The sequence below is a fragment of the Garra rufa genome, chromosome 13 (genome assembly GCF_049309525.1).
Source record: "Garra rufa chromosome 13, GarRuf1.0, whole genome shotgun sequence".
In the NCBI taxonomy this organism is placed as follows: Eukaryota; Metazoa; Chordata; class Actinopteri; order Cypriniformes; family Cyprinidae; genus Garra; species Garra rufa.
The window spans coordinates 14407110-14422994 of NC_133373.1; the positions used below are offsets into that span (position 1 = coordinate 14407110).

At 35.6% G+C, this 15885-nt stretch overlaps 2 protein-coding genes across 2 annotated transcripts; one reads left to right on the forward strand and one right to left on the reverse strand.

The window, feature by feature from the left end:
- Positions 1 to 607: 607 nt before the first annotated feature.
- Positions 608 to 4837, forward strand: cgrrf1 (cell growth regulator with ring finger domain 1). The gene is made up of 6 exons (XM_073852989.1): positions 608 to 847; positions 1018 to 1154; positions 1240 to 1417; positions 3675 to 3822; positions 3899 to 4006; positions 4201 to 4837. The coding sequence occupies exons 1-6, from the start codon at positions 744 to 746 to the stop codon at positions 4537 to 4539; spliced, it is 1014 nt and encodes a 337-aa protein (XP_073709090.1). The 5' UTR covers positions 608 to 743; the 3' UTR covers positions 4540 to 4837.
- On the reverse strand, positions 4826 to 13609 carry psmc6 (proteasome 26S subunit, ATPase 6). Its single transcript, XM_073852988.1, has 14 exons — positions 13472 to 13609; positions 12994 to 13073; positions 12852 to 12891; positions 12714 to 12766; positions 12563 to 12630; positions 12332 to 12446; positions 10105 to 10192; positions 9943 to 10004; positions 9689 to 9812; positions 9528 to 9589; positions 9297 to 9417; positions 9131 to 9211; positions 8953 to 9024; positions 4826 to 5327 (listed from the first exon to the last, which is right to left on the reverse strand). Exons 1-14 carry the CDS (start codon positions 13554 to 13556, stop codon positions 5209 to 5211), a joined length of 1170 nt encoding a protein of 389 aa, XP_073709089.1. The 5' UTR covers positions 13557 to 13609; the 3' UTR covers positions 4826 to 5208.
- Positions 13610 to 15885: the final 2276 nt, after the last annotated feature.

Genomic DNA, 15885 nt, shown 5'->3' on the forward strand with positions numbered 1-15885 from the left:
TGACTTTATTATGAAGCCACTTTGCATTTATTTTGGCATTCAGAGATACTGAAATAATAAAAATATTCACTGTTTACTTTTAATGGGAGAATAAAAGGTGCATTTATTTAATTGATTTGCTACCAATTTTACGTTTACAAATGCAAGATAATTAAAAACTAATTAAACATCTTTATGGCGTTGTTGACTTATAACTTAAATAGGGCTGTACATATAAAGACTTTAAATGTTTGTCACTTTTACAAAGTACTTATTCAATATTTTTTGTACCCAACTGTATTTAATTTTTTATACCATTATATATAATAATATAGGCTAATAACATTTTACTCTACTTTAGTATGTCCAGTGTCTGCGTTTAAACGATGGTGCATTTTTTAATTTAAAAAATGACGCTGCAATTACGTGATGACGTAAACAAAACTGAATCATTTTTTGAATCGGTTCAGTGAAGCGGTTTGCTTGAAAGAGCCGATTCGCGAAATGAATCGAACTTCCTTCCACTATCTTGCTGTAACGCTCCTCCCTATGCGTGAGGGTATTGGAGTCATGTGCGGATTTGTTCCTCTGAGCTACCGTAGCGGCTGTCACAACCGGAAGTTTACGTTTGTGAGTGTTGTAGGATGACAGCCCAAAGCTAGACTGCAAAGGATACAAGATTATCGCAGTTTAAAAAAAATAGTATTTTTTTTAATTAGACGTACCAGCATTTATGCGCACTGTATTCATGTAACATTTTAAACATGGCAGCGGAGTTTTTAGTGATGTTGTATGAGTATTCTCCTCTTTTTTACATTACTGTTATATCAGTATGTTTCATTATCACTGTGGCAGTTGTGTTAGGCTGGTAAGTTCATATTTATTTGGATAAACTAGCTTTTTTGTCCAGTGTTAGTTTGTTTTAAGCATGGGCATTTTAAGCTGTCACGTTTATGTTTTTTAGGTCACTCTTAAAAGCAGAAGTTGATGGTAACATCCTTACTCTTTGTCTAAATATCTTTGGTATCTTCTTTCAAGGTTTGGATTTGATGTCCCGGTCATTTTACGCAGTTCAGATGAGGCTGAATCTTCAACACCTGTCCCAGAGAGAAAGATGGTCCAGGTGACCAACCCCTTCGCTTTAGAGATGGACTCTACGGCTGGTACAGTAACTGGTGAGAAACTAACAATAACATTGTTGAATCCATTTAAAATGAGTAAAATGTAATTAAGTGTATGTTTTTTGGTTGTTTTTGTTAGAGGGTGTGAGTTTGCGGCCCTATTGTCTTGAAGACTGCATCCTGAGCTGTTTTTGGGGCTGTGGGGTCCAGGCTCTCCAGGCGGCCCTTCAGAATCACCAGCATGGGGTCCGGCTCAGCACACCAGAGCTGTTTCAAGAGGCTCTGGAATTAAGATACCATCACCACCAAAGCTTCAAGTATCCTTTTCATTTCTCTTAGAAATAGTTCTTTAATGACATTCCTCATTATCTTTGCAAAAGGTCCACAAAGGAGAGTGAGGTAAGCTGTGCCACTTTTTACATAGGCTTTCCTCTGGGTAAAAAGGGGTAAAAATAATGTAACATACAAAAAATGTAAAACTACAGTGGTGGCCAAAATGATTAGAACACTAGTATTTTCACCAGCTAAAAATCGTTTTAAGTCAGTTATTTCTATCGTTTGCTGTAGTGTGTCAGAAGAAAATATCAGTTTAAATTTCCAAACATTGATTTTGCCATTAATTGTAATAATACAGTGAAAAGCTGCTCTATTTATGACAATATTTTTTACAGCATCCTCATTTTACAGCATTTTTACACAAGTGCCTAAAACTTTTAACAGTACTGTAGCTTTGCGGGTAGGTTTCTTGAAACATCTTGGAGATGTTGCCACAGATCTTTTGGCTTCAGTCTTAGTTTCTTCTGTTTCTTCATGTCATTCCAGACAGACTGCATGAGGATGAGATCAGATCTTTGTGTTGAGCACTGGCTGTTGTCAGACTCCTTCTGCAAACAAAAATCTGACTGGATTATTACAGTTAAGGGCAAAATGAATGTTTGGAAATGTAAACTTATATTTTCAACTGACACACTACAGCAAAAGATAAAAGAAAAAAGAAATAACTGACTTAACACCGTTTTTTAGCTGGTGAAAATACTAGTGTTCTAATACTTTTGGCTACCACTGTCAAATATATATTTCAGGATGTGTGCCATCAAATGAAATCTGATAGGACTTTTTCTCAAAAAAGTGATTTAGAGACACAACTTGCTCTACATTAGAGGTAAACTATATCATGTCATCATGATGATTGTACTGTACATAAATGTATAAAATACAAATAACTCAGCAAAATGGCAATTGCATTTCAAATAACAGTGTACATAAATGTATACACTATACATAAATTAAATAAATATTCAAAATATGATGGTTTATCTTTCAAACATTTTTCATAAGTTTGGGGTCAGTTAGCTTTTTCAGTGTCTCACCAAGGCTGCAATACAGCAAAAAAACAATATTTTGCAATATTATTACAAAAAAGGGAGACTTTTCTATTTTAATATGTAATTTATTCCTGTAATAGAACAATTTGATTGATGAATAAAATGTTCAGCAAGTTCGTCTCTATTTCTTAAACATAGAAAATTTTTGTAACATTGTAAATTTCTTTACTGTCACACTTAAACAATTTATATATACACACATATAATGTTTTTGAAAAAAGTCTCTTCTGCTCACCAAGCCTGCACTTATTGGATCCAAAATACAAAAATAAAAAAACAGTAATATTGTGAAATATTTGTACTATTTAAAATAATTGCTTTCTATTTGCATCATTTCTCCAGTCTTCAGTGTCACATGATACTTTAGAAATCATGGTAATATGCTGTTTAAGAAACAGTTTTTATTATTATTATTATTATTATCAATATTTAAAACAGTTATTCAGGATTATTGATGAATAGAAAAAGCATTTATCTGGAATAAAAGGCTTGTAACATTATACACTTATACCAATCAAAACCTTGAAATCAGTCAAATTGTATTTATTTATTTTCGGAAAGAAATTATAGAAATTAATACTTCTATTTCGCAAGGATGGTTTAAATTGACGCTAAAGATATTTATAATGTTACAAAAGGTTTCTATTTCAGATAAATGCTGTTCTTTCTATTATAACTTTATTCATCAGAGAACCCTGAAAAAATCATACTCAGCTGTTTTCAACATGATAATAATAAATGTTTTTTGAGCAGCAAATCAGAATATTAGAATGATTTCTGAAGGATCACGCATGGGAGTAATAAGCGTGAGCAGAAGAGACTAATTTAAAAAAATCTAATCTAATTAAAAATCTTACTGTCCAAAAACATTTGACTGGTAGTGTATGTATTGTTATACAAGCACATTCATATTGCTCACATTTTTATAAACCAGCCAGGGAAGAGTGTAATATTCAGATGCCATTGTCATTTTGCAGTCGTAATATGCAGACAATGCAAATGTACCAAAACAGTTCTTAATATTTGTATTCAAATTCGTTTAAATAATGCATCTGTATATGATTTCCTAAAAATATCATAATAAAACACATCTTAATTCTCTCCCACTCTACCTTGTGACAAATAAACCGTCTTTAAAATAATATGAAGGAGCACAATTTCATGCTTTGTCCTTGACATAATAATATAGTATACAGAAAGAAGAAAAGGAAGAATGCTTTACCCAGATGCCTCCAGATCTCGGAGTAACAGATTTTGGGTTGCTCCCACGGGATCGATACCCTTTGGTGGCTGTGCTGACACTAGCCAATCCGGAAACCAGGGACAACTACAATATTGTAAGCAGTAGGCTCTTTCTTTTTCAGATTTGCTTGATGGGAATAGATGAAGTCTATCATTCTGTTTTATTTTTAGGTTGCCAGTGTGACAGTGCTCCACATTCCTGATGACAAATACAGACTCTCTGCAAGAATCTTGTTTCAATATCTACTCACGGCACAAGGGAATTTGTACGATCTGAAGGTATGAAAACGTGTTCAGAACATTGTCATTTTCTACTGTTCTGGGATCAGTTTTTGTATGCTCATTTCGATCACACTTAACCTTCTTCACCTAGTGTCTCCAAAGCAAAATGGGACAGTGTATAATTATACACCATTAATTAAGTTCCTTGTCTAGAGCGGGATTGTGTGCTTAAAACTGTTCTTTTTCCACAGCCGCTCTTCATGTCAGCAGACAACAGCAACTTGTCTGGAACCACCGAGCCTTCAACTAGCACGCAAGGGGTGGAGCCACAGTCTGAAAGTCCAGGTGAGAAGGGGGAGGAGTCAGATTCTGAAGGGGAGTGGCCTGATGCCCAAGGCAGGGACTGTGTGGTGTGTCAAAACGCACCGATAAACAGAGTGCTGTTGCCATGCAGACACGCATGTGTATGCGACGGCTGCGTGTGCCACTTCCAGCACTGTCCGATCTGCCGGGCGTTTGTCCTTGAATCTTTTGCTCTGGATAACCACCCGGCTTGTGATGAGGAAGAGGAGGACTTAACAGAAGACTGAACTTGTGTAAACTCAGTATTAAAAGCAAGCCTTTGCTGGAAAGGCTAAACTCGAAAAAGGAAACGTAGCATCTTCAAGGTAAAGAGATGCAGGCAGCTGACCTTTAACTCCAAGTATGGACACTTTCTTTCAGTTTTAGGCTTTTGAAGTTGAGTGTGCTTGTAAGATGTGTTTAATATAGAGATTTTAAGTTGAATAGAATATTTATTTTTTTCAGTATATTGGTTTAACTAACAAATGCACATTTTAGAATGAATCATTGTGGATTTTGAGAGATACAACAATACTGTGGAAACAACATGGGAGTTTATTTCTTTCTTTCTTTAATCATTGGCTTTAATGATGTGGAAAAGCAGGCCAGGCACACACAGCTTATATAACTGACCAAACAGATTTCTAAGAGCCGTATCATCTTACAAGTCTAAATACTTTGCCAACAGGTAATTTTTTTTTTTATCAAATTGGGGCTAAACAATGCATTAACTGAACAGCTGAACTCACTTGATGGTAATAATGGAAATGGGACATCAGAATGATTTCAAATGTTGACAAGGAAAGATTGCAGTAACTTAAAACGAAAAAAAAAAGAAGAAGTGTTGTGTCCATGGACAGTATTTTGATTACTGACCGAAAACCCCTCACATTTATACTTTGCACAAAAAAAAGGTTTTATACAGGCTTGTAGTCCAGTTTGGACTCCAGCTTCTTGGAGTCAGCCACCTTCCTCACAGCTTTCATGAAATCCTCCTGAGTCACATACTCATGGTCGGCACGAATGGCAAACATACCTGTTGGATAAAAAGGAGGAGAGGTCATTCAGTGGGAATTTTAGAGGCTCAAATGTTCAAGGTTTGGCTGGTTAGCGTCATGGTATTAGAGCCAAAAGTACAATTCCACTAACATCCATTTTTAAAAAAGTTTCAAAAGATGTTTTATTATATTTAGGAATGCAACAAGTAAACGATAAAGTAGATAAATCAATGAAAATTTTATCAGAATCATTCCACAGATTAATTGATCAAAAGTTGCAACTCTAACTGTATTAGCATGGTGTACAATTTATAGTGTTTAAATCAACAATTATGAAATATTACTTTAAAGGGAACCCAGGGTATTAATTAAGACTTGTGTGGCTTAATATAGCATATATAATCGTTTACTGAAATATGTAGTAGAAAACGAAAAAAATGATTAATCGCACCAAAAATAAGTTTATTTTTACATGTGTGTGTACTGTATCTATTATGTATACATATTAGGGGTGTAACGATACACCAAAGGCACGATTCGGTTCGGTTCGGTTTCTGTTTGCTGTGGGGTTAGGGTTGATGTCATCTTAACAGCAATGCTAAGGAACAATAGATTCACTTAATAACAAGAACAACTAAACTTTTTCTTTATTAACTTTGCCAACCCATTTTAGTACAAATTCCTTTTTTGCTGTAAATTAATCCATTCTGAAGCAATAGTCTCATCACTACTCTATAAGGTCTTACTTTAATCTGAATATTTGTGATATTTGCCTTAAATTGATTTCTAGGACACTTTTCCTAACCTTACTAACTGTATGTGTCATCATTCACATCAAATTAGAATAATTAGACTCTGTATGGTTGCACAAATTAAATCAGTATCAACAAACTCTATCTTTCCATTGCACAGGAAAAACCGGGCCTGCAATGAAATTGACATTAGACTGTTTAATGAAGATAAGAGGTTCCAAAAAATGCATTTACACAGTAAAATTGCAAATACATAAATAATGTAGTAAGATTAATGTTATATAAAAATATTGGAAAAATGCAATACCTTTAAATATAAAATCGAACCACCAATAGGTGGCAGTAGTCACCGTCTTAATGAGCGAGTCACGGATTCAACCATAGATGGATTCAACCAGTTCGTTCACTGACTCGATTCATTAAAAAAAGCGCTAAATCATTCAGTGCTGAAATACCGCTGTGTTGCTCGGAGATTCACGGAGAGGTTCTGCTGTTGCTTAGAACTATTTTCGTTTGCAAAAATGGTTAATGATGTGTCTAAAATGTAAGTCAGTTAATATTAACTACTAGTTTATTGAACTACTGTTGTATAAAATCAATGTCACTCACGTTTACAATCGTAATGGTGCTTTCCTACCGCAGTATGTTTGTTCATGCTTGTTTCTTTGTGTCTGCTGTTGAGCCTATTAGTGTTGATTTTCTGTGAGTCAGATAGCCTGCACGAGCTTGATACCGTCCGTTTTCAGTTATCTTAAGTAATAAAATCAGAATTATGCTCACCAAAGTTTCGTTGCTGCGCTAGTTATTGTTTGTAATTGATGTTTTAATCAGGTTACTTGTCCGGTTGGGCAAGTAAAATCCTCTTTCACTTGCCCTTTCACAAAATCCACTTGTCCCGGACAAGCGTTTAATGTCGAGCCCTGAGTAGTAACCGAGTGTGATCGCTCACTCAAGTCACATGACGACATGCACTTGGAAAATACTAACTTTAGAATATAATATTTAGAACAAAATTTAGAACAAAAGCTCATCATTACTAATACAATTTAATCAAATGTGATAAAATAAAGATGTTTAAATTGGTTAAATTAGTTAGAGACAATTAAGTGACGTCAACCCTAACAATGGGCAGCAGGGGGCGTGAGAGTACCGCGGTACGCCACGAGAGTTTCGCGATACGTATTGTGGTTGGTGTATCGCGATATTTCGGTTCGGTTTGTAATATCGTTACACCCCTAATACATATAAATACACACATGTATGAATATATTTAGGAAAAATGTTGTTTATTAAAAATACTTACATATAATATAAAAGAATATAAATATATACTTAAATATTTTCAAAATATATACTGTGTGTGTGTGTGTGTGTGTGTGTATTTATATATACACATAAATATACACACATATAGTATGTAAAACTTTTATTGTGGATGCGATTAATCGATTGACAGCACTATTTACGTTATTAAAAAAAAAAAAAAAAAAAAATCTATGCATATGCATTTTATGCATATTTTGGACTATGGACCATTCAGGGCTCTACGCTTACTTTTCTTTTTGGCAGCATTCTAAACAATAATCAAAAAAACTGATAAAACAAAATTGGCCTTCCCATTACGAGGTGATATTTAACTACCTAAAGTGATTTACAAGGGGATTTTGTTTTTATCTTTGTTTTTACCTTTTCATTTGTTTATTGAGGCTCAGAGGTTGCATGAGTGCAATCAAATTCATAAATTAATGTTGAGATTATGTTTTAAATCTAAAATTTTGAATACAGAAATATTAAATTACTTAAATAACTGAAAAGATCTGCCAGCAGGTGGCGGCAAGATGATTTAATTACGGAATCATATTATACGGCTGGTTCATTTAGTAATAAAGCTAGTGACTGTCTTTATGAATGGGAAATTGAATAATTTCTTTAGATATGTTTAAAAATGCATGTTCATTCATAAACAAAAACCGCTTTGTTTGAGTGGAGAATGAGTTGCGCATCTTATTTAACTGTTGTATTAAATCGATATACTCCCTTAATTATTAAAAGCTGTCAATCATCTTAGTTCGTGATCTCACAAAGCTCTATTAAGCCCGGGACACACCAACCCGACGCCAACCAACTAGCGCCGACGAAAGCCGACCGTCTTGTCGCCTCTTGTCGGCTGCGTCTGCGGGCGTCTGGGCAATTAAACTGAGCTCGAACACACCAAACTGACAACACCCGACTACAAACTAGAAGGCGCATGCGTGAGGAGATATACCGTTGTGTACCTGCAGATGGCAGTATTGTATTTGGAATTGTGCGAATTGCGAAATGATGACAGCGAGCTGGTTCCCTCTTGACTCCTTCCTTTGCTTGTTATGTCACTTCACATTCAAGTCCTCCACATGCTCTGATTCGATTCAACATGTTGAATCGGGCAAACTTTGGCCGACGCAAGCCCGACGAAAGCCGATGTGTGGAACACACCGAACCGACGCGCTTCACAGACGCCCACAAACTATCCGACAAGGCCAGACGGCAGATAGTCAGCTTGGTGTGTCCCGGCCTTTATAATCAACAAAGCTCTCTATACTGCACAATCAATCTCTTATTTATACTCTCTCTACACTTTGTTTATGAAAGGATTCATGAGACATGTCTGTGATACATTACTAAACATTGCAAAAACACATAGAAACCTTTGAAACTCCCCTGAGTGCAAACACAAATATGCTGATCGGTTCAGTCGCATGGATTTAAAAAAAAAAAAAAAAAAAAGGAAATCTTTCATGGGTTTTCTACTTCTTATTTTAGTAAGCGACATCATTTACATTATATTAAGCCACACAAATCTTAATACCTGAGGTTACCTTTAATGCTTCTTTAGGGCTTCTTGATTTGCAATGCATATGACATTTCTTACCAGCTTCAGTGCACACATTCCTCAAATCAGCTCCATTGAAACCGTCTGAAAGCTTGACGATGGCTTCATAATCTTGAGATGAAAGGAAATGTGATTACAGAGGAAAAAGTATTTCCAAAATATATAATAAAATGGTCACAGCTGTAAAAAAAAACAAACTAGAAAGTCATAGGCACACCTATATCTCCATGCTTGGTGATGGGCCCAGAGTGGATCTTCAGGATGTCCAGTCGAGCCTGTTCATTGGGCAACTCAATGTCTGTACATTAGTAGAAAGCAAAATTAATTTTCTTACCACAATCACTGAATGTGTGAAGATGGGGGATAGAGGAACACAAACTTACGGATCTTTCTGTCCAGTCGGCCAGGACGAAGCAGGGCAGGATCTAAAGTGTCTGGCCGGTTGGTGGCCATGATCATCTTGACTCTATGCAGAGTGTCAAATCCATCCATCTGATTCAACAGCTGACAGACAAACAGAAATATTTGTTCGAATTAGCTTTTTTTTAATTGTACACTGATATATAGGAAGAAAAAGATTCAAGTTTCCTTCACAAGGTTTCCTTCCTCCATACCTCCATCAGTGTCCTCTGGATCTCTCTATCTGCAGAGGTTCCCTCAGAAAACCGACGTCCACCTTCAAAGGCGAAGTATGTGTTAAATCAATTAAGAACAACTGAATTTCCATTATGCCTTATAAGAATGGCTTGGACTGCGGTGTGCAGAAGTGCATTACCAATAGCATCGATCTCATCCATGAAGATAATGCAGGGCTGATGGTCTCTGGCGTAGTTGAACATCTCTCTGATGAGTCTGGCACTCTCACCAATGTACTTGTCAACAATGGAGCTGGACACAACCTGATAAACAACATGTTTTATTCAACACTATGACCCTACAACATAACAGTTGTCTTGTGTCAAATGTATCAACGTTAACCAGTACGACCCGAGCTAAACCGTTTATCTACATCATCTAAAATCAACATACCTTCAGGAAATTGCAGTCCAATTGACTGGCCACAGCTCTGGCAAGAAGAGTCTTTCCAGTGCCTTTAAAAATAAAATACTTTGTGTGTAAACATACCATTTCATCTACATCTCAGTAATTAGCTGAAGTGATTGCCCAACAAAGCATAATAGAGTGACTGACCTGGCGGTCCATACAGCAGACAGCCCTTGGGAGGAATAATGCCCACCCTCTGGAACAACTCAGGATTGGTCAGAGGCAGCTCAATTACCTACAAAAGACAATTTGTCATTCATTATTCACTCATAACCATTAACACAGTTCAATGAGTGCAGTTAAGTTCAAGCTGCATTTACACTACAAGGTGTAACACACGGATCCATTCTTTGAACACACATTCTGTCTGTTTACATTCAGACATGCATAACTGCTTAAAATATTGACACAATCAGCTCTATAAAGACTAGCAGAGTTCGAACTTCTGTATTAGTCCTCTTGAATGCCACCAAACATTTGTACATGCTTTACATTATTTACATGCACAGACATAAGCCTATGTAGTTGGAGTAAATATTATTGACATGAAATTGAAAAAGAAGAGGAAAATCAGATATGAGTGTTAGACATATCAGGTGACTGGGATTTGAAAAAACATATGAAAGTGATCCAAACTGAAAGAAAAACTTATATGACATGAGCACAATATTGACCAAAAAAGGACAATATAAAGACTTCAAATGTTTGGAATCAGCAAGGTTTTTCTTTTTTTTACAGTGGGCCCACAGCTGAACAACATAACTATAGAAGTGTGAGTTAGCCGGTTAGCAAGACACCTAAAGGGTTTACACAACACAACATAAACAAATACATATTTTGAACAATCGCTAGAAAATACAATCATCAATTATTCATCATACTTACAGATAGAAGATTAGAGGAGCAAGCCTCTGATAAACTGGCCACTGATCTACTTTTAAGAGCAAGTGCTTAAAATATAATTTGTTTCTGTGCTACAAAGCTGTCGGCTCACTATACTGCCCTCCAAAGGCAAAGTGCAGTAACTACGCCAACACTGAAACTGAGAAAATGCCTTTAAAGTTTTTACACTAGCTAGTCAAACATGTTGAAACTCATCTCCAATCTCTGAAACGGGACACAATTTAACCAGGAGACTTTGCCACAAGACTAAACGGTTGTCACAAAGTCAATTTTAAGCCTTAACTCAATTTTGACCAAATGTGTAGTTACTGTGCTTTGCCTTTGGAGGACAGTATAGCTTAACCGAGTCGTCAGGAATTCGAATCTTATTCTGTTACGGCTACACGTCACAAAGTAACACATTTGCATAATGTCTGCCCACATTCTACGTTGCGAACAACTTGCCCACCCACAAACACAGTAACATTACCATGTGGTTAACAACATGTCGAGAAGACACTGTATTCTACGCTGTGACAGTAAATTTGTTTTATAATTACTTCCAAAAGATGACTCTACAAAGAATCAGTGGTTAACATTCATTCTTTTTTTAACAACAACACCTCAGTAGTCCAATTCCAATCTTTTGTTCACGTTATTTTACTGACGACTGCTTTTACAAACTCAGGGAGTACAACGTGGGATTCACCAAACACTTGCTCTTAAAAGTAGATCAGTGGCCAGTTTATCAGAGGCTTGCTCCTCTCATCCTCTATCTGCAAGTATGATGAATAATTGATGATTGTATTTTCTAGCGATCATTCAAAATACGTATTTGTTTATGTTGAGTTGTGTAAACCCTATAGGTGTCTTGCTAACCAGCTAACTCACACTTCTATAGTTATGTTGCTCAGCTGTGGGCCCACTGTAGTCTAAAAATGTATCGATTTATGCAGCTTGACTGTCTTTTTAGTTGAAGTAATGATAAAGGATGGCGCATGACTTTGCACAGTGTAATGCCTTTTATAATGTTGAAGTTCACAACATAGAGGTGTGCCCGGTTCGCTTGCAAATTGTGAGCACTTTCCATGGTAGTCTGTTCTAACTAGTTGAAGTATTCTCCTGTCCTGCTTGCGAATCACACCGCGTCTACGGTGGATGCGACAAAGCGACCGTTGCAAATCATTTGAACTTTGTGTAAGCACGTCATAAATAGAACAGGGGTAGGTGTTAAAGGGATAGAAAATACAGTGTGGACAGTATAAAATACATTGCACCTATGGATGTCCCCACAAGGATAGTGGAACAAACATGTGTGTGTGTGTGAGTGTGTGTAAAATTACATTTTAAAATGAATTAAAATAGAAAACAGTTATTTTAAATATAACATTAAATATTAACATTTTTAAAGTGAGCGTATCTTAATTCATTTCCAACTTTTGGGCATGTATTTCATGAGCTGATAATGACATTACGTTAGTGTTTTTCTAACCTCTCTCAGCTCACGGATCTGCTCAGACAATCCCCCGATCTCCGAGTAAGAAACGCTGCCTGGATCTTCATGGGACATGTTGTACACTAGAGGATCCACTTCACGAGGCAAATACCTTTTAAAAAAGCATTTAAAAATAGTTTCTGGTCAAATGTTCCAGCTAAATAATAAACATACCTAGACTGTCAACTAAGAGCACAAGAGTTTGATGAGATTGAACTTAGTTCTTACCTCATGATAGTGAGAGTCGTCATGTCCAGAGCCACTCTGGTGCCTGGTTTAAGCTTGGATTTGTCCAGCTGTAACAAAGCCAGATATAACAAATAACTTGGCAATCACACAGAAGTAGCTATTAATTACAAAATACAACCAATATTCTCACCTGTCTACGACATCCAACCACATATCGTGGGCCATTAGTTGCTTTGACAATAACTATAAAAGAAAACTGAACTTTAGAAACCGAGCGACTTTAGACTAGACTATTAACAACAGCAGAATAGAGGTGATCTAGACTTACATTTCTCCTCTGTCAGTTGTTTCAGCACCTCGCCAACGATCTAAAAACACAATGAAGCGATCAGACCATAAGAAACGCAAATACATAGCTCTTTTAATGTTCAAATAATAACACACTGGAGCAGATTTTGCTGAGATCTTACCTGTCCCACACTCTGTAATGCTTTCAGATCATTCTCAGACTTCTCATACTGTTTAGTGAGCTCCTTCAGCTGCTCTCTCACTGCAATAACATTTTTTAGAACAATATGAAGCGTTATAGAGTGTTTATTTACATGAACAAAAGTGATAAAAGTTTCATCTGCTTCATGACTCAGAGATGCTAAAGGTTAATTGTGAGTGTTTCCTCATGGAGAATAACTGAGAAATGCCTGTTTTTAACTATACATGTTATTAAATATACCTAGAACTCTTAATAGAATGCTGGGTTTAGCTTTATTCAGTAATTTAATTCGTATATGTTGGTTATCTTTACTGTTACCATTAGCGGCTAATTGATTTCAGCACTGCATGACAAAGCGACTTACAGCACAGACAGCCGACATAAAGCAAACAACAGCCGGAGAAGCTGTCAAACTAATCAATGTCATCCTGACGTGCGTAAAAATTCATCACACTTACACTCTTTTAAGCGTCCGTCAATCTCTTTATGCTCCAGTAATTTTTTTCTGTAATCTTGTAAGCCTTTCTCCCTGTTGTCCGCCATGTTCACGGCCGATTCAACTCTCTCGCTTCTTCTTGATGTTTAATGAAGGCTGGCAAAACCATCTGACTGCGCATTACCGCCCACTACTGGACGAGCGAGTATATATACAAATGGCTTTTTATTTATTTGAAGCAATCGACGGCACAAATGCCCATTTTTTAAATAAGTTTTTTTAACTGTGAATTGCTGCGCCATTTATCACTTGTTATTCTGAATGACCTGAATGATCCACAGATGTGTTTTTTGTTTAGTGATGATAGTTGTTCATCAGTCCCTTGTTCTTCAGAAAAATCCTTTAGGTCCCACAAATTCTTTGGTTTTTCAGCATTCTTGTGTATTTCAATTCTTTCCAACAGTGACTGTATGATTCTTTTCACACTGAGGACAACTGAGGGACTCAGAAATGCAACTATTTCAGAAGGTCCAAACGCTCACTGTATTACACTCTTAAAAATAAAGATGCTTCACGATGCCATAGAAGAACCATTTTTGTCTAAAGAGTGCCATAAAGAACCTTTAACATCTGAAGAACCTTTCTGTTTCCCAAAATGTTTTTGTGGCGAAAGAAGGTTCTTCAGATTATGAAAAGGTAAGAAAGAGATGGTTCTTTAAAGAACCTTTGACTCAATGGTTCTTTGTGGAACCAAAAATGGCTCAATGGCATTGCTGTGAAGAACCTTTGCTGTGAAGGCACCTTTATTTTTTATAGTGTAGGAGCCAGAGGGTTTAAACTTTTGAACAGAATGATGTGTACAATTTTCTTATTTAGCCTATATATATATATATATATATATATATATATATATATATATATATATATATATATATATATATTTACGTTTAAGTAAAATTTACTCTGATCTTTAAATTCGAAAAGTTTTCAACCCCCAGCTCTTAAAGGAGTAGTTCTCTAATTTACAGATAATCACCTCCTTGTCATCCAAGATGTTCATGTCTTTCTTTTTTCAGTCGTAAAGAAATTATGTTTTTTAAGGAAAACATTTCAGGATTTCTCTCCATATAATGGACTTCTATGGTGCCCCCCAAATTTGAACTTCCAAAATGCAACTTCAAATGACTCTAAACCAATCACAGCCGAGGAAAGAAGGGTCTTATCTAGCAAAACAATCGGTTATTTTCTAAAAAAAAAAAAATAAATAAATAAATACAATTTATATACTTTTTAACCTCAAATGCTCGTCTTGTCTAGCTCTGTGAGTACTCTGTGTAGAGATTAAAAAGTATATAAATTGCAAATGTTTGTAGAAAATAACCAATCATTTCGCTAGATAGGAACCTTCTTCCTCGGCTGGAATCATTTAGAGCCCTTTGAAGCTGCATTTAAACTGCATTTTGGAAGTTCACACTTGGGGGCACCGTAGAAGTCCATTATATGGAGAGAAATCTTGAAATGTTTTCCTCAAAAAACATAATTTCAGGACACACACACACACACACACACACACACACACACACACACACACACACCATTGAGGTAACAACACAGTTTTATAAACTCAACTATTATTTTCTCTTGTGGACTGTAAACATCTTTTATGTGAAATATCTTATAATTAACATTTTGCAGATTCTGCAAGGTGTATGTAAACTTTTGACTTCAACTGAATATATTATAGTCTATTATAAGAATTTTATATGTATTGCTTTATGAATATTCTTTTATTTTGTAACAAATGACTGAAAAAAAATGTATTTGTAGTTTTATTTGTGTAGTATTTTTCACAATGCACACTGATTCAAAACAGCTTCACAGAAATGTATACTATTAATGTTTATAAAATCATGCTCCACATTTAACAAATAAGAGTTTTGAAATAGTTTATTACATTTGGTGACAATATAAAAATCAACCATATTGCTAATATTGTATATTTTGTGAGAATATGTATACAGGGAGTTGGATATAGTACAGTACATATAATAGTTGGCAAGGTAAAAGTGAAACTGATTGCAAATGAGAACCAATCACTCAAAAAAAAAAAAAAAACATATCAACTGGTGCATTTACATAAAATAAATGATGGGCAGATCCTGACGTGATTCATGTCTCTACCTCAGAACATATTTATATCCTTTGCAGGGCAAGCAGGAATGAACACAGTAAATAACCAATCATTAGTGCAGAGCCGATCACCAATATTTTGTTCCTGTTAACAACAAAACAAAAGGACAGTTTTACTTAATATTACCTGAATATCTATCTATCTATCTATCTATCTATCTATCTATCTATCTATCTATCTATCTATCTATCTATCTATCTATCTATCTATCTATCTATCTATCTATCTATCTATCTATCTATCTA